Raw genomic sequence first — 21,312 nt, 5'->3', positions numbered from 1 at the left:
TCATCAAATTCTGCCAAAATGAATCTATCTACCTTACTTACTCTTTAACTCAGTCTTTTGCAAGTCTGCCAAATGCTGAAGTTCCTGAATGTTAAAATTTAAACCTACATTTAAACTTTTTTTGGGGGTGACAAGAGGCACAGTGAGTGAAGTACTAGCTACTCCTTTTGAGCAGAGCCTTTTATCTCAAAGAAATTGGAAGTCTATATACTGAAAAAAAGGCTGCAGCAAAAAATGAGATTGCAAACCCTCCACTGCACAGAATTTACATGCCCTGGCATTACACTCAGCAACATCCTGTCGCATTTTTAACAACATCCATAGTTTAGGACAGAGAATGAAGTTAAATATTGCACTGCTGTAGAGATTTAGACCAAGAGAACACAATTACTCAGTTTAAGTAAAAACCAATAAATCCTAACTGTTGGGAAAAATACAAGATGCATTTGCAACGACTAGAAGGAGGGATTATAATTTCAGAGTTTTTAAAGTTCCACTTGTAGCTTGTGCTTAGAGACTCCAGCTGGGCTTAGAAAAGCTCTGAGCTCAGTATTTCTGTGGCAGTATGCTCTGTTCAATTCATGCCTCCTTCAGGGTGCTCTGGACTTGAACCAGAAGTGGAGTTGGAGTAAAGCAAAGGCTGAACTCATGCTGCAACTGTTTTGGGGAAGCAGCTAAGGCAGAAGCATTACCTGATCTGTCAGCCAATGTGAATAATCACCTGGAAGTGAATTGCCTTGCTCATTAATCAGGTGCTGGTTTAAGACATTGAAACATTGCAGCAGGGCCTGGCAGTGACATTTCTGAGCTAATACTCTACTCCCTGTGTCAGTTCCCAGACCAGAAACCATATGCCTGCTCAGTATTCTCTCTGGGAGTCAGAGTTTCTGCCTAGCTGGCTGCTGCCAGCTATGACAGCAGTTCAACTGCCTCTGGTCTGGAGATGTCTACATCATGTTTCCATCATGTGGGTCAGACACAGCCTGGCTGTGACAATAATTGTGCTGAAAAAAATTAACATTTGTAAGAGAGTGGAGAATTGACTGAAGTCAATCGATGCGTCTTGAGATCACTACTTCCGAGGCTGCAGAAGCATCCTCAAGTAGTATGCAAAAAAAAAGATAGCAGGTGCTGGCATCTCCCACTATTTGAGCACCATTTCCAAGTTAAACCAGTCAGATTATCAGGGCTTGTTCTGTTTGCAAGGCAAGGGTGTGAGAAAGCAGGTGAAGCCAGCAGAAAGAGTTATAAATATAACTAAGAGCAAGAAGAGACACTTCTTGATACAGAGATAATGGGAGTGAAAGAGATGGCTCTTTTCAGCAATGAAACGACTAAGCTCAGGAAAAATTGATTTAGTCAACAACCAGACTTGGGTAATGAATTTCTCATCCCTTGTAAAATACTGCTATAGGATTCTACTCTATCTGCTTGGACCAGAAAAAAAAGGACATAATTTAATACATTAATACCCAGGGTCAAGAAATGTACAGAAGGGGAGGAGACATTGTCTCTTATTTCAGTGTATAAGAGGGGTATGAAAAACTGTGGTGGAGACTGTGTATACAGTAAGGTGAATGGATCCTTTAATGAGACGTGGGGACATAATATAAGGAGTGTGCAGGGCTAGTTCAAATTTCAGCTTATGGACCTGGAAAACATTGCTGGGAGGATTTAAGCACTTACCTCCTTAGAAAATCCACCCCATAGGATCTTGTTTTCATTGATAAAAAGCCTCTCCCCCTTCTTGGCATAAACGTTGTAGTGCCCAACCTCTTCAAAGACGACTGAGCCATCCTCCGGAGAGAGATGCCAATTGATTATTGAGTAATTTCCTACCAGGTCCCCAAACTCATCAAAATCCACTTGCTCCCCCATGTTATTGGTGAAATTTAAGTGTCGCAGATGCTTGAGAACCTAGAGAGAGACAGAGAGACACTATGAATGCCTGTGTGTTACCACTCTACCACAGCACACATCTGCTACAGAGACAGAACTGGGAAGAATCACTTTACTACAAACCTTAATCTCTTCTAATGTTTTCATTGCAGCAGTAGGAGGTTTTCTATGACATGAACACACAGAGCCTGTACAAACCTTGTAGACAACACAAGGTATTGTGGCCTTCCGGGTGGCTGGCAACCTATCTGTAACACTTACTGATGCTACTCCATCATCCATTTAGAATTCCTCTTTGGTCCTCTGAGTCACCTCTGCAAGCCCAGAGCTCTTTGTTAGGGCCAGGGAAGTGACAGCAGCCTCTCATGTGTTACAGTCACCCATGCACCACTCTCACCCTGCTCTTGCAACCACTGCATGAATGCTCTCAGTTGGTATCTCTAGTCTCTGAATGATTGATCACTCAGAAACAGGAGTGCTTGAGAAACAACTCACTCTTGACTCTGGATTGAAAAAACCCAAGTCCAATGCACTATAGTAAGAAAACTTCAACAAATCAAGCTTATTTGCTATATTGCACACCTGGAGAATTCCTACTACTTTTTTTTTGCTTCTGTCTCATGATTGCATAGTTGAAAGTAATGGCATTTTGCCTGTTCCTAGGAGTCGTTTCCTGTAATTTTCACCTTATGCTTTAAAGTGTCATACAGAATCATAAAATCATTAAGGCTGAAAAATGCCTCCAAGATCATCAAGTCCAACCATTAACCCAGCAGTGGTCTATTCACCAAACCATGTCCCTGAGTTCCATCATCATGTTTTTTGAACACTCCCAGGAAGGGTGATTTCACCACTTTCCTTGACAGCCTATTCTAAAGCCTGACTTCTCTTTCAGTGAAGAAATTTTTTCCTAATATTCAATCTAAGCCTTCTCTGGCACAACTTAAGGCTCTTTCCTCTCATCATGTCACTTGTTACCTGTGAGAGAAGAGTAACCTCTCCTTACCACAAGGGAGGAGATATAGAGAGAGTGATAAGGTCACCCTAAGCCTTCTTTTCTCCAGCTAAACAGGCCTCTCCTTCCCTCAGCCACTTCTCATCAGACTTGTTTTCCAGATCCTTCACCTGCTCTGTTGCCCTTCTATAGATGTGCTCCAGCCCCTCCATGTCTTTATTGTAATGAGGGGCCCAGAACTGGACACAGCACTCAAGGTGTGGCCTCAGCACTGTTGTTTGTATATGGGGGGACAATCACTGCCCTTAACTTGCTGGTCACATTATTGAGACACAGGCCAGGATGCCATTGGCTTTCTTGGTCACCCGGGCACAGCTGGCTCATGTTCAGCTGGCTCTCAACCAGTGTACGGCATGTCCCTAATCCCAGGGAAAACTGTAGTTGTAAAGTTCATGATCTAGATAGCCTGACAAGTAGACCTAAGAAACTGCAGCATGAAAGAAAGCCTGTACTGGCAACTATGATACAATTCATCCACATCCTATTTCTGTTCAAAAAATAATTGCTGGTTTATGTAGTTGTCGGATTTCTCCCTAAGTTTATCTATGGAAAAATGAGGTGACTCTGAGGGCACCTGGCTGTCAGCTGCCCTCAGACCCCAGCATCATTGTTGTTACTGTGGTTCTACTGCTTGTGACAGCTTGTAAGCCCAGTCTCTCTCCCTCTCTCTGTGTCCCTCTCACCTGTGAGTGCTCAAACATACAACTCTGGATGGCAAAATGTAAGAGAAACCAAAACTAGATCATTTTGTCTGAGCAGGCAGAGCCCTTTTCACCCCACAGACAGAACAGACAATATTGTTTTGATGAATTCTTTTCACCTGGAAACACAGGGACAGGGAAACAGAATCACTTCATGAATTCCTGTCAGTTTTGCTAAATTGTCTAATTTTTCTCTGTTTCCTTTTGGGATCCTCCTATCTCAAGCTAAAATCCCCAGAGTCACAGATATCCTCCTCCCACTGCCTGTTTCAATGCCAGCCTGCTAGAGTCTGGAAAAATCATTGTAGTACTACAGATGATGTGGCCAATAATACCTCTTCAGCTTGTGTGATGTTGATGGAAGGGTATCAAAATATTGCCACAGTATTCAGTCTTTGAATAATGGGTGAGACAGAGAAGGCAGGATTTTTTCTGTCTTTCTCATCCCTGCTGCCCCTCCTCTGGAGACCAGCTCACCCATAAGGTGTGCAGCTGGAATGAGCTCACCAAAGAACCAGGATATGTCCCTGGAAGGTCTCATTCTCTGATGGACACAGCAAAAGAAGGTGCTCTGTGCTGGCACTTTGCTGTGGAGAGCTGGGGCATTGCCTGCTGTGGGTAAGGAAACAGAGACTGCTCCCCTCTCATTCCCCTCATTCCAGAGGGGTACCCAGGAAGATGCTACTTGCTCAGCTCCATCAGGGGACACTGAGAACAGAGCAGAAGCATCTCTGCAATCAGAATGGGTGATGGGGTGTGCAGATCCACAGTGATATGTTGTACTGCTTCGCCTCACTTTGGCCTCATCTGCACAGGGGCTTTAATCTTGGTCTGGTTGTTACCAGAACCTTCTTTGTCTGTCAGCAGTTCAGGTGCTCAGCAGAGCAGCTCACATTCCTCCTCAGGCTCTGGCACCTGCCACAGGGTGACAGCTGCAGCTTTGATGTCCGTATCAGGTTTGTCCTTATGCTGAGCCTAATGGCCTGCTTCTCCTCACTCCAACTCGGTATAGCACTCCTATGCAGCACTACTTCATCCTTCTGAATGACACCAGGGTATTCTGACTGAGTATCACTGCTGGGTTGACTGTTACTTGTATAGACAGGAGACAGTTTGGACTGTTTGGGGACTGTTTGGACTGCAGTTGCTACACACACTAGGAGACAATTTTGCAAAAGCCATACTGAAGTTTCTTCAGTTCAAGTCCTGCCTTTCCTGGTCAGCTGCAGTAGTAGGAGGCTCACTGGTCTTAGGGTCAGCAAGATGAATGGTGGAGAAACTTCTGGATTCCCTGGATACAATTTTTTGTTTGTTTAATTTCATAACATTCATATCAATTCATCTGTTCGTTTGCCTTCCCTCCTGTCATCATGTTTCTTAAAAAGTAAAGTTTTTAGTGGGGTTTTGTAGGATTAATTTGAAAGGATCTTTCCCTTGGTCACACACACACACACACACACACACACACACTCTACACCTGAGGATTCAGGTTATAAATGATTTAATGTATGACCAGATATATCTGTCTCACGGTTAATTAATATAAAAGTTCTGATCCGCAATTAATGCTGTCTTTTCCCAGGCAGAGTATAACAGCCTCAGTTCAGCAACTGTAGCTAGTGGGTACAAAATGTGTATCAGTTCACATGACCTGATTAAAATCCCAAATGGAGAGGCAACAGGAACAACAGAAATAACAAAGCCTGTTTTTTTGCTTTTCAAGAAACAGCAAAGTTTTTCTTCAAATTTAAATTTCTGAGGGGCACTTTGCAAAATGTACTACCTGAACATGTTCCTTTTTTAGAGAGCAAGAAAGTCCCAGGATCATATCTCTATATCTCACAAGTTCTGCTCTTTACAGGGTGAAAATACAATTTAAATGGACAAGAAATACATAAGCACTAAACTTTGAAAGAGGAAGTCGTAGACTCTGAATAACCACAGCACTATTTTATAGTCACCAGTTTATCAATGATTAGCTAAAGACTTTACAGTTATAAATGTGTCACTGTGTTTTGTAACCAAAGATAGAAACATGGATAACTCAATCCACAAAGACCTAAAAGACCCTGCTTCAGCCAGGCCAACAGCATGTGTCAGGGGTAGGTGTATCATATCGTGAAACCAAGAGTTTATGAAAGAAGTGCTGACCTTGTGGCTTGGATACACTCTCAGCAGCTGATTGGAAGCCTGTGGGGAGAGCATTGTGCAAGGTGCTGTCTTCAGATATTTCTTTCTGTAATTTTTCCTTATTTTCTTTTCTCTCTGTCACAGACTCCATGTTGAATTGCAATGCCTTTTAATTAAAACACCTATTATTGGAAAAGACTTGCAAGCTGCCCTCTACTTCACCCTCCAATTATTCCTTGTAAGGCCATTCCCAGCCATGCAGCATCCCATACTTTATCCAGGCTAGATATTCTGAATCATGTTCTTTTGTGGGAGGATCATAAAGCTGTGACATAAATACAGCTGTATTAGACTAGGCTGGCAGCTCACCTGCCCAGGACTCTTTTGCACTCTGGCCAACAGCAAATACCTACAATAGAAGCACAGGAGCTGAGATACTTCCCCTGAACACTCTCACTCGTTTTGCAGCTCAGTAACTTCCTGGGCCAGAGGTTTTCTACCCAATAACCATTGGGTAGGCCTTTCTTCCATGACGTTGCTCTTTGTGTTCTGCACCCGTGTGAACTTTTCACATCCACAGCCTTTTACAGCACAGAGACCCACATTTTATGAGACAAGCGCCTCCTCATCCCTTTTGGAACAGAGCAGCTTTGAATCTCTTTTGATGACCTTCCTGCTTATATTGGCAAAGAACTGTCATTTGCCGGCCATCTTTTCCATGTCTCTCAGGACTTTATAATCACCTCTCTTCAGACACCTCTTATCTCAGGCTGCTGAGCCCTATCTGATATTGCTACATCTTCTGCAGAACCTGTTTCACTAACTCTTCTCCAAATATTCCCAGTCTTCTTCATCAGTTCTGAGTCTTGCACATGATACTGAAGTGAGATGCACCAAAGGGTTGAGAAAGTGGCCCCAGAACACTCTGTTTACCTCTCTGTCCCTTTTCCACTATGACTATTCTGAAAAGTGCATTTGCTTTTTTTGACTCCTATTCAGACAGATCTCAGGAGTCCACCCATTGATTTGATTAACTTCATTTGTGATAAGTCAGGTCACATAATTTATTTTTATCCTCTGCTGACTATCTTTCAACCAATACACATATAAGTTCTGAATTTGCTGACAGACTACCAGAAGATGCCTTCAAGAAGCCTGAGCATACGCTACGAATAGAAGTTCCCTTTTCCATATGCATCCCAAAGCCTTCAAAGCACTTCGGGAGGTTTGTGAGGTATGGCTTCTCTTTAGAGAGGTCATGGTCTTTCTTCCTCAGTTGTGCTGGTTTTACCTTGAAAGCACCTGAGGGGAGGGGATACTAGGAAGATTTTTCCTTGAGAACTTCCTTTGTGAATTGATGGGACCAATTGAATGCTGGTTTAGTTGTTGACAGCCTGAGAAACCAATTGGAAAAGTCAGTTCGCTTCGTGAATCACATTTGAAGCAAGCAAAGCGTAGGAAAGCTCTCGTTCATTTCCATCCTTTCACAAGGTAACGCCGACCTGGCCCGGGCTCTTTTCCAATGCAGCCCGGGCCAGGCAGGGCTGGGCTCTGGAGGCTGCCGGGCCCCGTTTCCAACCAGGGGCCCCAGTGGTCAGGAGGAGCAGAGCCCATTGCTGGGATTCTCGCCTTTCCCCGGTGTGTGGCCCTGCCCTGCCCCGGCTCGGAGCAGCCCTGGGGTGGCCGAGCCCGCCCGGCCGCCCTCACGGGCTGGGGGGAGGCAGCCGGGCCCGGTTCGGGAGAGCCCCCAGGGCTTTGTGTGCTGGGCAGGGCAGAGGGAGAACCCCCGGGCTGCGGCTGGAGCTGGGGGCGGGCAGCGCCAGGGGAAAGCCATGGAGACACAGCCTTGGCACCCATTTCTCCTCTGCATGGACTCTGCAGTTCTCGTCCTGCCCCTCCAGCGTGGCCTGGGCACCCTGAGATCCTGACACAGCTCCGGCATGGCCTGGCACAGCCCCTGAAACTTCTGTGTGAGATTTTAACTTTTTTCCCAATGCTCAGATAAGACTTACAGACTTTCATCATTCCTTGGGTGAGAGGGAGAAGAACAGAAAGGATACACCAAAGCCAATGAAGCAAAAGCTAAGTTTCTAGATGGAAGGAGAATGAGGGGATGCCATGAAGGTTGGCTGAAAAATCTTTCTGTAGGTAATAGGGGTGGATAGGGCTGTACTGTACTACACTAAAGAATTCCTTTAAACCATGGAGAAAGACATGGGGGGGTGGTGAGGTGTAAAGTGTTTTGGAAGATCTTTTGCCCTGAGGGAAAAAGGGGGATCTCTGTTCCTGGGAATGAAGTGTGAACAGAGAGAAGAGAGCTGAAGAGAACTTTCTCCTTTGAGTAGCTCATCCTTAAGAGTAATACCCCATGACTTTGACATGGCCCACAAGCACAGCTCTGAGAAGGCTGTGAAGATGGGAGGAGTTTCATGATGGCAGATCCCAGGCAACTGCTGTTCATGAAAAAAGTGGAGTCAGGAAAGAGCTGGTTATTTCCTCTCTTGAAAAAGATCCTTATAGCTAAACAAGAAGAAACTCCTCTCCCTAAAGTAAACTGAAAAAGATTATTTAAATAAGGAATTTACTGAAGTGTCTCAGTATGTTGTTAAGATATGAAAAAGAGGAAGAAGGGAGTGGTCTGATGAGCTGCTCTGAATTTATTATGATTTTTCGTTGTGTTATTAATAAAGTTTTTCTTTATCCCCTGTTAAGTTTTAAGTCTGCTTTGCTTTTACTCCTAATTCTATTTCACAACAAAAAGTAAATATATTAAAAACTGGCAAACCCAAACTATAACATTTTTGGTGTGTTGGCCGGGAAATGAAAAACTAAATCAAGACATCAATATACTTTATTTTTCATTCCTGTTTGTTTTAAACCTAATTTCTAATAATGGGCTCAACCAGGCTCTTCTCCTTCCATAGTTCCTTGGATCTCCTCCAGAACCCTTTCAGTAAATTGATGTCTCATCTGTCAGCTTTCTAGGCCTTGGGGCCTAAGATTTTTCGAGTGGGGAGATGGACACCACAGCCAGGTCTTCAACTATTTCATCTGTGAGCTCTGGCAGATCTCTTGGGTAAGTATTATTTACTTGTCCTGAGTAGCAAGGTTCATTTTTCTCTTGTATTCCATAGTTTCTTCTATAGTAAGTTCAATTAGACAGATCCTCTAAAAGTCCTACATAAATAACTAAACCTTCTTATGTTTGTCCATGAGGAGCACACTTTTCTTCTGTCATGGCCTTACCTTGTCTTCTGCAGTGATAATCTATGGCTCAACAGACATTCCTACTCCTGAAGTGTTTAAAATAGGATTTATGATATTTTACCCCATTTCAGGATATTGCTTATTCGTTTTTCTGGCCTGCCTTATTTTATTTTTACATTTAATCTGCCAGAGTTTATGAATCTTCCAATTTTACTCACTGACATAATTCAGTTATCTGAAGGATGCTGTGTCACTTTTAACAAACACCATGTAATACCTTTGTTTTGCTTTGAAAGATTCCTTTCTCCCCCTTTTCTTGATCTGCAGTATATACTCACTTTCTGTCACTAGTATTGAGGCTGGTTGCAGGCAAAAACATCCATTTTAAATTTTGGATGCTGTCAGACAGCATCCATAGCAGACAGTTTTGTGTGTGCATGCATGCCCAAAGATGAACTTTGAGCTGTCCTCTGAAGCAGAAGCCACAGACTAGTAAATTTTGATAGCAGCTGGACTAAACAATAGTGGCATGACCTAAATATTCCGATTAGTAGCAAGGTAGGAGACAGATCCACCAGTTAGGAGGCTGCTTGCAACCAAAACCAAGGGGTTAGGGCTAGAAACATGAAAGTGAAGACCAGGTTAGGAGGAAAAACACTGGAAGTAGGGCAAGATCCTGGAGATGAAAGAGATGTGTGGAGACAAATGTTGCGGGATGCTTAGTAACCTTGGCCAGTCATGCTTGAGAAAGGCAACTGAGAGGAGCTGTACATTATAAACTGAGAATTTTCACCTTGATAGACCTCCACCACTGCCCTACTAGGAAGGGGAGACCTGGTGATGTAACACTGTGGGGAAAGCAAGAGTGTGTGAAATACCAAGCAGTTAAAAGTTGTAAAAGTTGTATTCCTGTTAATTCTTAAATGAATGTAAATAAATGTCAGTATCCAGGTGTGCTATAAGCTGTCCTTTACTCTGTCTGAACTGTGACAAGTCCTTAACTAGTCTCCATATACTGTCAAAAGTTTAATATCCTTGGCTTCTTTCTGCAGTTTCTTTCTGATGTGTTTCCTCCCTAGGTCAAAAGGTCCTGCCATGGAAGAGAACCTGGGCATATTATAGGTATCTGTCACCATAAAAGACAAACAATTACCCCTCCTAACACACAGTTGCTAGCAATCCTGTCTGAAAATTAACATACATTTTCCCATGCTTAAGTTTTAATTTCTGCCTGCTTATCTCTGTCAGGCCTGTAAAACAATTCTGGAGTGATAGGTACCGAGTGGTTTGCTCTTTGGTTTGGTAGAGTGCCCCTGCTGAGAGCAGCCAACAGTGCCACATCATGGCTCAGTGTGACTGAAGATGAAAAGCTGGCAACTGTCCTCTAGATGGCAAGTCCTGACTTCCACTTTGAAATGCAGAGGGCCCATGGAGAAGATGCCATCATAATCCTGTAATAGGCGTAAGGACTTGAGAGATCAGCTATTGTATTAGGCCAGGAGTCATGGTGCCCAGGACCTGGGTTTTGCAAGTGGTCAAGTACCATGAGGAAATATGCCCAGGCCAGTTCTGAAAGAGCCACTCATAAAACACTTTAGGAGAAATGATCTCTGAAGTAATAGTTTTTTGGTGTTTTTCCTTTTTATCATTTCACTTTCAATTACCTATGTGACCATCTTCGTTTACAGGCTAGCAAAACACAAGTTTTCACTTTCTGTGCAGGAACAAAGGACTTCTGAACAACAAATCAATCTGATTAATGCAGAAGCCACTTTACTGTGCACCTTATACCTTACTTATACATTCTAAAACTACTGTTCACACGATCATGCATTTTTTGATTGGTGCATTTATTTTGTCTACGAGCTCTGCTTGTACTTTGAAGGAAATATGATAGGTTACACTCCAGTGCTTCCCCACTCACCTTTATCTTGGTTCTTCTAATCTTAGTATTCTGTCTTTCAGCTTCTTTTTTTCTTAATTTAGCGTAATTTGTGTTTCCGTAGCCTTGACGAAATTCCAGAGTGTTTGATAAAAGAACTTCAAAGACCTAAAAATGGCTTGGCTGGTGCACCTAGTATAAACTGTGACCTAAACTATTAAAATACATCACTACATTCCTATATCAAATCCTTAATTTCTCCTGCATTCTCTAATTTGGAATATTTTGTTTTGCCCGCTTTTTATGTAGGAACTCTTGGGCTCTCTGAAAGGCAGTGCTGGCATCACAGCATCAAGCAGTTCTGGCACAGGAACTGAGCAGACAGGAAGGTGCTGGCCCTGGCCCCTTCTGTCAGTAATACCTGTTTCCAAAAGCCTGAGGCAGGGCAAGATGAATTTCACCTTTCTGTCCAAAGCATTCTTCTTGCCAGCTGGAACGGAACTTTCCTTCTCCTCTATAACCTCTCCTCCCTCTGTGCTGCCCTTTGTACACCAAGAGGGAGAGCTTGTAGTGCTGATGCTGTTTTCAAAACCAAGATGACAGAATATGCCAACACCATTAATCACACCTTTTCCCAAAGGCCATCCAGAAGATAATGGAATTCTTCAACCAGCAAAGGATGTGATTCATGGTCTCATACCACTTGCTACATTCACAGAATCATAGAATATTCTGCACTGGAAGGGACCCACAAGGAAAGTGCTCATCAAGTTCAGCTCCTGGCCTTGCACTGGACCCCCCAAGAATCACACTCTGTGCCTTAGAGCGTTGTTCAAATGGTTCTTGAACTCTGTCAGGCTTGGTGCTGTGACCACTGCCCCATGGAGCCTGTTCCAGTGCCCAACCACCCTCTGGGTGAAAAACCTGTTCTTAATATCTAATCTATAGCTATTAGTATCTAATCTATACCTGTATACCTATTTCTGGTGACCAGATTCCACCTAAGCTGCCTGGTTTCTATTGGTTTACTGCTCTGAAGAAGTGACTGTTAATACTTTTTATCACTATAAGGGTAACTTAGGTGGAGAAGCTGAAAGGTACCCAGGAACAGAGCTGTGATTCTCACTGTAAATACTTCACAAAAAATTGGATGTCTTTCTGTTACACACATCCAGCTTCATGCACAAGGAGTGCCTGGTGTGTAGTTGGGATACTGAGCACTTCATGCCAAAATAATGAAAACCCATCAGCACCTACTGTGCAAGGCCTGGGCTGTAGTCCAGGATTGAAACTGTCAGGTTGGTAACTGGGCAGATGAACAAAAGGAGATAGACTCTGGAAGAAGGGCTGGTGTCAAAGAGAGTTGACGGTCAGCCAGAGATACACAGACAATATTCTAAGGGAAATTTGGCAAGATGGGATGGACTTCCCAGCTCTGGTGAAATGCTAGATCTGCACTGAATTGAAAGAAATAATGAAAGCAAGAATTCATTCAATACTCAAAAATAGCTGTGCGAAGCCTGAGAGTAATGCAAGAACATTGAATGTTGTTTTGCTTTGATAAGAACCAAACGACTTCTTGTAAAGCTAGGAAGGTCATCGGATAACACAATTAAATGTGTATGACAAAAACAATGTGCCATATGTTAGAAGTAATGATTTAAGCTATTCATAATCTTTATTGAAGAAAATTAACTAACCGCTCAAGACAAAGAGCTGTTCATTATTGTAGGTAGCTCAGTAAAAACACTCGGTGTGTTATGCAGCAGAAAGAGTAAACAAAATATTAGGATATGAAAATAAGAAAATGATACTGACAATATAGCATCAATAGTACAAGTCTCCTCTGGAAAAACTGTTTGTTCTAGTCATTTGATCAGCAAAGAAGAATGAAATTAAATGAAGATCAGAGAAGTCCAGAAGTGGCGATAATAGCTCTTGGACAGTTAGTCTTCCATTTCAAGGGAAATGAAAGCATGGACTTATTTAATTGTTTATGACACACGTAGTGATTTGTGGGAAAGAGGTGATATATTCTCCCAAAAGCAGAGATCCCTGTCCCTGCAAAGGCAACTGACCTTATTCATGTCTCCAGAGAAATACAGGACATCCAGCTGACACGACAAGATGTGCTGATTCTTGTATCGTAACTGATAATTGGTTTTGTTCTGCTTCTGTCAAGGACATGATCCCTAGGCAGATGAGGACTGGATCTCTCTCTGCCTCTTCCATTGATCAGCGCCCTGTCCTTGAGGAGGGGCAGCACTGATGCTGGCATGGGGACCCATGCATACATTATGTCCTTTCTTTGTGAGAGAGAAGCAGGATCTCCAATAGAAACTTGCAGAAACTGGGAGAGAAAGGAACTCATGGTCTGTGTTGGAAATACCCTCACTTGCTGCTCAGAGGAAGGTGCTTGGTGCTTCCCTTGTCACATTCTATGCTGTGAGTGCTTAGTCTGTTCGGAAACTGGTGAAGCCTAGAGCTTCCTAAGACGAGGACCAGTTTTACTGCCTGTAACTAGGCTTGATGTGTCAGCTTATGTGGTGCTCTCACCAGCAACCAAGTGACCCTGTTCTGCTGCTTAAAAACTGCAGCAGCTTTGATGCTTTCTTGACTATGAAAGGTGACAAAACTAACAAATTAATAGCTACTACTACAGCAGTCGAAGCAAGTAACTTAAGCCAAAAATGTCAAAAGCAAGCATTTCTAAATAGGACTTGATATAAAATGGGACTAATCTGACTTAGGATCAGATTTACTACAGTAGCATATTTACAAAGATGTCAGGGACAAATCAAAAGCCCAGCCCTAGTGGATTTCACAGCAGAGGCTGCACAAGTCAGGTCCAACAGCAATACTTCAGAAAAACCAATTTGGTATTTACTGGTTGTAGGCTGCTAAGAGGGTCCGTGAAGATCCGATTCTCCCAACCCGAGAAGCCGTCAACCTTCCCAGAGAGAGGGTCCCGCAAAGGACTGCCTTCTAAGGGGGGGACTTCTGGCTGGTCTCCTGGCTGCTGGATAGACCTCAGCAAGCTGCAGCCTGTAGCCACAAGTGATCGGCCCTGATCAGTGATTCCTGCTCTGCTTGCCAGGCTATCCTAGGCCAACTCAGGGACAGAGAGACGGGAAGCGTCACATGGCGATTCCACAGAGATTCCTTTATTATCCAGCAGCTCTGTGAAGGGGGGGTGGGGGGACAGGGATGATAGGGCCCTAAATAATTGGGGGAAGAACTGGGGTTTTTATTGGAGAAAGCAAGGGTGGTACCAAAGGGGAAAGACCAATGGGTAACAAGATTAGCATGGATACTAGGGCATGGTGGGATTACTAAAGCCTTTGAGGATAGCTCACCATGATAAGAAAAGATGTGCCAACCTATGCACATCCTTCCAGGAGGATTGAGGCAAGCTAATCAGCTCTTTCGAGGGACATTCCATTCAAGGGACATTCCTCCAATGTAAGGCCATGGGTAGAGCTGTGGCAGGCCCACAATTGGTGGTTGAAGATGCCTCAATTCGTTTGCAAACCTGAGTCTGAAATGCTTCTGAGTGTCTGATGAGTCACAGGGGTTCCCAAAGGAATGAAGAAATGATCTTGCAACATTTTGGCATTGCATAGCTGCTTTTCCAGACTGATTTAACCATCAGTCAGGAGGTTGTAGGACAGAGTAAGGATGGGACCAGGATATTTTGTTTCCCTAAGGCCCTCCACAACTCCTGCTGGCCCTGTGCATACCTACAGTTCTAAATGCAATTGTTCACAGAACATCAGTCCTGAGCCTGTACTGTGTAATGCTTAGCTGATAGTAAACAGCACCTCACATAGGTGTGCTATGGAAAAGAATAATGATTTTGCCCAGTGTGACCAAAGATTTACACAGGGAAACGTGAAATCCTGTCAAATGACATTCAGTACAAACATATTTTTTAAAGTCAAACTCAAAAGTGTGACATTCAAGTGACAGTTCTTTTTAAAGCTGCAATTACCTTTTTTTTTTTTTTAGTGGGAAAGAGGGGAAACAATTCATTTTGAGTCTGTCAAAATGCTGGTTTGGACAGTGATGTTTCCATTAACGGCAGTTGGAGAATTTTACTAGCTCTAGAGTAGAAAAGAGATGACAAAATTCTTTTTTACCTCTATCATTTTCCCTTTTTCCGTTTTAAATTAAGATCCAGCTGTATGATGGTACCCCAACATATTTGTATTCGCCCAAAGCATGATTATGTAGTATTAGTTCACTAGAGTCCAAAAAAATTCTTCCTACAAACAACATCAGGACTTATGGCATCTGGAGTAGCCAGATTCAGTGCCATCCCAAACAGACTTAATCTGATCTACTGACTCCAGTGGGTTTCTTCTGGGGAGAAATGGCTGAAGTGACAGCACCTCTCTCCTCCTTAAATTCTGTGAGCATTAATTCAGTTCCTGGGAATCAGGAAAAAATTATGGTAGCAAAATGAAAAATAATGTTTGTGGAAAACCCCTCGATGCAGGATTAAATACTATATAAAATCAAGGAGGCTTCTGACTAGTCTGCTCCGGTGATGTACAAACATAGAACAGTGATGATGGAGGCCTCTGAACTCCACAGAGTGGAAAAAATCCATGGACAAGCTAGAGGAAAGGACTGACTGTACCATATGCATGATAAACCCATTATCAGTTCAGAATTTTGCCTGTGCTCATTAAAATAAAAGCTCATTTATTAGAGAGTAATGATATGTTGCCATTCTCATCATACAAATAGAGCTCAAATAGCAGTATTTATTATGGTGGGCTCTAAAAGCACTAATCCAACACAGAACATCCAAATAAGACTGAAAAACACAGGTGTTGCATTGACAGAAAGTAGAACACAAAAAATCCTGGAGAACAATAGAAGTAAAAACTCCCAATGTATAAGAAGTTCCTTGAACATACCAACATTGAAAGGTGTCATGTATGCCAGATCCTCCTGACATTAAGGTTGTAAAAGACAACTAAAGAGGATGGAATGCTAAAGAGAGAGCTGAGGAGGAGCAGGAAAGCAAAATGAATGATGTGTTAGTACCCTTGCTATCAGAAAAAATCACAGACAATTTTGTCTCAAGGGCACTTGTTTTGGAGCCATAATGTGACATTAACTGAGGTGGAAAGTCCTTAAAGAGAGATTAGAGGGCAGTCTGAACAATTTAAATTGGATCTAAAAAGCTGACAGAACCAGACAGTTCATCACACCAGTCCATGAGCAATAAAAAGAGCACTAATATAGTAGGTTTATGATATACACATAAAAATGCCACCGGCTTTGGATGATAAGGTCAATATGCCATCTAATCTTATTCCACAGCAACCCCAATCCACCTTTCTGCTACATCTGCAAGTGTAATGTATTCCCAACACTGTGTCCAAAGTTCTTCTCAGTGTCAGCATTTGCTGGGCTGCAACAGCTGCCAAGAAAAGACACAACTGTAAAATGAAGAGGGAGGTCCTCTGAAGCCAAAGGCTGGTTAGCCTGACATGAATCACAGGAAAAACAATGCACAACAAGACTTTAGGGCTGAGGAGGAATTAATACAAAACCATAGGACTAAGACGTAATTGCTGCCACCTCGTAACACTTGAGGAATAACATATTTTCTTAAATTCAATTTGGGTTGACTGACATACTGGTTCAGAAGTTAAATAACTGAGCTTTATACTTCACACAAATGGATCAAGAATTGCCCAACAGATATCAACAGAGGCAGATCATAGGTTCATGGGGAATTCCTCCAGCCTCAGTAAACCACTCACTGTTTTCCAATATCAGTGCCATTCATCAGTACCCTGGCAGCAGCTACAAATGCACTGGTGGGAAAATTTGCAGGAAATTCATGGATTAAGATAACAGTAAATATTATTCAAGAAAAAGCATTTCCCCTCAGATTGCTTTCTAACATCTGTGTTTAATACAGTGAAATTCAGGCTTGTGCATCAAGGCATAAGGAATTCACGCCAGGCACAGAAAGGGTACCACCTGCTGCAAAGTATTACTGGCAACTAAATGTGACCTTTCCATTGCACGTGGTGGCATGGAAGGCTCAGGTTCCTTGTGCTTCTACAAATGAGGAAGTAATAGGAGTATGCAAATGTGGGATTTTTTTCACTGTCTGGCTGTGCTGAGTCTGTTGAAGGAATACTGAATACGTGCCAAAAAGAGGGATAATGAAAGGACAACTTGCAGAACTAAAGCAGAAAACTTACCTTATGACTGAAAGTCCACTCTATTTAAATTATCAGGGTAAGACCAAGGAATAATTTGATCAGTGTGCATAAATATAATATGGAGAAAAATGATGCATACTTCATCTGAACTTTTAAATCTAATAAAGCAAGCCTAAGTAAGAACCAATGAAACTAAAGGTCAGTAAATCCCAACTGGAAATCAGACATGATCTGTGACAAGAGACGTGGCCTGCCATGGATCATACTAATTAAAAAAAAGGTCTACTAGTCAGCATGTCTTTGGGGAAAATAAATCTTGCTGAACACAAGTTTGGCTATCAAACACAGCCCTTCAGAAGTGGAATATCTAGGTTTTACATCTGATGTGAAGCAGCCTTTACCTGGATCAAGATTACTTACTTTCTTGAACGTGGCATAAATTTACGTAATTAATTATACAAAGGACTTCAAGCTACACGATCATTTGGGAAGTGATTCCATTTAAATATGTTTTAGGTTTCTGCTGAGGTTTTGTGGAGAGAGATGGTCTCTGGGCAGAAAAAGGCAATTGTACAGGTACAATGAAACCTAATTGTCAGTGATGGTAGATGGTATTTTGTGCTCCTGTCTTTACTTACAGCTGTGGCATGAAAAAAAAATCAGAGCCACTTATTCTAGACTCGATGCCATAATTGCTTTGGTTTTCACTTGCAGCAAATATAATATGGAGAAATCCATTGGATACAATAGCCCAGATTGCTGTGTATTAAGGGTGAAGGATCTATTGGCAGGAGTCCTAACTGAGTAAATGGTGCTATAATGCTCTTGGGACATCACCATACTGGACAATAACTGTTATGGTGACGTATCTAACCATTGAAATGTTGGTTGTTTTTGTTTTTTTTTTTTCTGGGAGGTTTTTAATGCCATCCCTACTCAGCTGTGCAGAGAACAATTGTGTAGATGTGCCCCTTTACAGTCCTTTGCTGTCACTTTCTTCAAAAAGCCCTTTATGGATCAGTTTCTTCAAAGCCCCAGCGAGGTCTGAAACTGCATCCTGCACAGAGCACAGCTGATACTGCTTTGAAGAACTGTGCTGCTCTCTATGCCAGAAGAAAGTAATAGCTTTCAACTGTAAATTTGTTCCTGTTTGGGGCAGTAGGATTAATTCCTTCAATGCTTGGGTAAGTTCTTTGTTAGAATGAGAACCAACAGATTCTGCACTCTTAAGTGTGATTTCTTTTAACAAAACCATGATAATTCATGAAACCTGAGTTCAATGCTCATTTATAGTCTATTCAAGAAGTACTATCCATGGAAAAAAAAAAAGTCACGAAGTTTCCTGTAGTCACAATGTGTTAAATGAACTCATGCAAGTGTTTCAGACATTCAGAGTGGTCAAGCACAGTCATAGGTCCCATCAATGGTCAACTAATGTTCCAGGGGATTCTGTTACTGTATCTGGCCACATGTTCCACTTGGCTACTGGCTTAAATCTGTTTTTTCCATTTTCTCTATCAATGTGAGTCTTGGACAGCAAAGAAATCTCATGTCAAGACTTTGATTTCTTCAGTCTTTCATGTCATTCTTCTTACAGACACTGGTAAAAGTCCTTTCAGAGTGAAGTATTGCTTCTAGTCCAGGTGGAAGATCACTCTCATAATTCTACAAGGCAAAAGGGTCATAATAAAAAGCAATTTGTTCTCATGCCTCCTAATGTCTGTGTGGAGCAAGTAGTAGCGCATGAAAGTTCACTTTGGGGATAAAACTGTGTGACTGGTTAATGAAGTGTTTGTGAAGATAGCTGACTACACAGAAATAAATAAAATAATAAACTCACTATCATGCCTTTGAAGTTAGCTTCAACCCTACCTTGGGATAATGGAAATTTTTTATATATCACTTTTTTCCTCATCCCACTTTGTGAGTGCCTTTAGGAAGCTTTCAAGGTGCCCTTTGTCACCAGCTCCATTTTTGAGTAGTATCAGGAAATGTCAGTCCTGGAAAAAATTTTATATCCTTTTGTGCAACAAAGACATGCTGTGTCTTTGTTAGAGATGCTGGTGTCTGACATCTTGGCAATTCAAGAGATAATTGCTATCTGAAGTTGCTACAGAGAGACATTATATGAGCATTTCATGGAGCCTTCCCTAAAATTCCCTCTATAGGCTGAAAAACTGACTTTTCCCCAACTGACAGAAGTACTTCATAAATATAAAAAAGTTCTTTTCAAATACAGCTTTTATTGTAAAGCAGAGCATAAATGACTATATTAAAAGTGACTTTTATGAAAAATTGAACGTTTGGGGACAGACAAGAATACAGTGGATTTGGTCATCAAGCAATATGTACTACCCCAGTTCAGAAGAATCTCAGCCATTCTTTACTTAGTAATTAGTAACCATAACTCCTCTGTTGTATTTGCTGCATGCAGTTCATTCACCTTTCTTCTAGTAGCCTTGTCAGGGCAATCATTTCCCAGCACATTTTCTACTGGTGAGTCCAGTTAAGTCTTTTTCATTTTAGCTGTAGAGACATCTAAATAATGCTCCATCCATTGTCTGCTTAGTTGATGGTCTCAGCTGATAGCAAGTTATCTTCAAACTGATGAATAAGCAATTGTCTGCTATTGCCTTGGTGAGTAAATAGCTGTGTTTGCTCTATTGACCCCCATATTTCTGTGTGTGGCTGAAGTTCTGTCCCTCTCAATTCTGTCTCCCACAACAAAGGCACACCTCTTGCCTTCTTTTCACAACAAATATATCTCCAGTACATTTGCAATGCAGTGTAGGTAAGGTTTTGCAGTTGCCTGATGTTCAACAGTTTCCTCTGTTTTCCTTGTGATTCTTCCCAGATGACTAATTTTCCCACCAGCAATAGCTAATAACTGTTCTGATACTGTTTAATTCTGTATACCACAAAACAGCTGGTTTTGAATGTTCAGACAGGCCTCTAGTTTAATAGACAGAAAAATTGATTAGTTAAGTCATTAGGCTCAAAGGTCTGTGTCATCTAAGGCATTATTTACTTCTTTAAAGCCTTGCACAATCAATTTCCAGCCAGGCACACACAGCTAAATGTAAAACTGGAGAAGGCATCAATCCATTTTTACCTATTCACAATGCCCATCACCAGCGCTAAGGAAGGAACTGTTGGCTGGGAGGTGCACAGGTGCAATAAAAGACTTTAGGTGTTGCTAGGTGAAGCAAATTTGTATTTGTTTTTATTTTGGGGAACAGCATATGGCAGCTTTTCACTGAGTCTGAGGTCAGTCATATTTCCAGGCATAGAATAATACACACAAACCTGTCTCTAACCTGCAACTCATTAGCACAATATATTTTTCAGCCCTTGCACTGTGCTTTGCCTTGGTGCCTAGAAGAACTTTTATTTTCCACTCATGCCCAAGTTCAAAATCTTCAGTGTAACAGCAACCTGCAAATTGTCTAGGAGTCAAAGATGCTCTGCTCAATTTCCCTTTGACTGCACACCTTTGCCTTCTGAGATCCTTGGGACCCTGTCTTCCCCATTTTATCACAATGTTTTTACTGTGAGACACAAAGAGAGGTCCAGCAGCTGCTCATCAAGAATCCAAATGAATGGGCAGAAACTGAGTGACCTCAGTCTGAAGAAAAGACAGGTCTTTCATCTTCTCACACAGTAATAATATGAAGGAGGAAGTATTTGCTCTGAAGGGCAGATCAGGATTCCCTATTAGTTTTCTCCCTATTTTTTCGCAGGACCACACAGGTTTTTTAGTAGGATACCAGAAAGGCTCCTGTAAAAGCTCAGAAGGAAAAAAAAAAAACAGATGAAAAAAGAACAGATGGACTTCTTCCTAGAAGTGACCACAGAAATAGCCTCATGAGCTGTTTGACTAAAAATATGAAGGAACTTGAGGGACTTGAGAAATTTTATTGGGGAAGATATTAAGGAAAAAGGGCTTCAAAACCAGACTGTTAAAGCAGTTAAGGAGAAACAGGCCAAAAATGCAGGGAATTTTGGCAAAGAGGCAGCATCAGTACAGCAGTATCTCACCTCTTGCCATAATTTCCCATTTCCATTCTGTAGCTTATGGGAGAGCCTGTGTTTGGGGTAGGCAAGCCCACACACCAGAGCAACACACAGAATTAGCTCTACTTGATAGGGTCTCCTAAAAAGTCACAATCCCCCAGCAGAAGAGCATGGTCTTCTGACAACCAGAGGTATTGAAAATCTTTAGGAGGATTTTTTCTGTTGTACTATTTGTACCCATGCACTTAAATTCTTAGTGCTTTTTGTAAAATA

The 21,312-nt window shown here is 42.0% G+C and overlaps 1 protein-coding gene across 1 annotated transcript in view; it reads right to left on the bottom strand.

Annotated features, from left to right (window-relative positions):
- The window catches only part of CASR (calcium sensing receptor), a 42,959-nt gene that overhangs the window by 6,133 nt on the left and 15,514 nt on the right, over positions 1-21,312 (bottom strand). Inside the window, exon 4 of the mRNA XM_062513203.1 lies at positions 1,687-1,917. Coding sequence (XP_062369187.1) covers positions 1,687-1,917 — 231 coding nt within the window. The remainder of the gene's footprint in view (positions 1-1,686; positions 1,918-21,312) is intronic.

This window comes from Cinclus cinclus, chromosome 2, assembly GCF_963662255.1.
Source record: "Cinclus cinclus chromosome 2, bCinCin1.1, whole genome shotgun sequence".
NCBI classification, from domain to species: Eukaryota; Metazoa; Chordata; class Aves; order Passeriformes; family Cinclidae; genus Cinclus; species Cinclus cinclus.
Note: the sequence above shows the minus strand (reverse complement) of the source record. Positions and strands in the feature narration are given on the sequence as shown.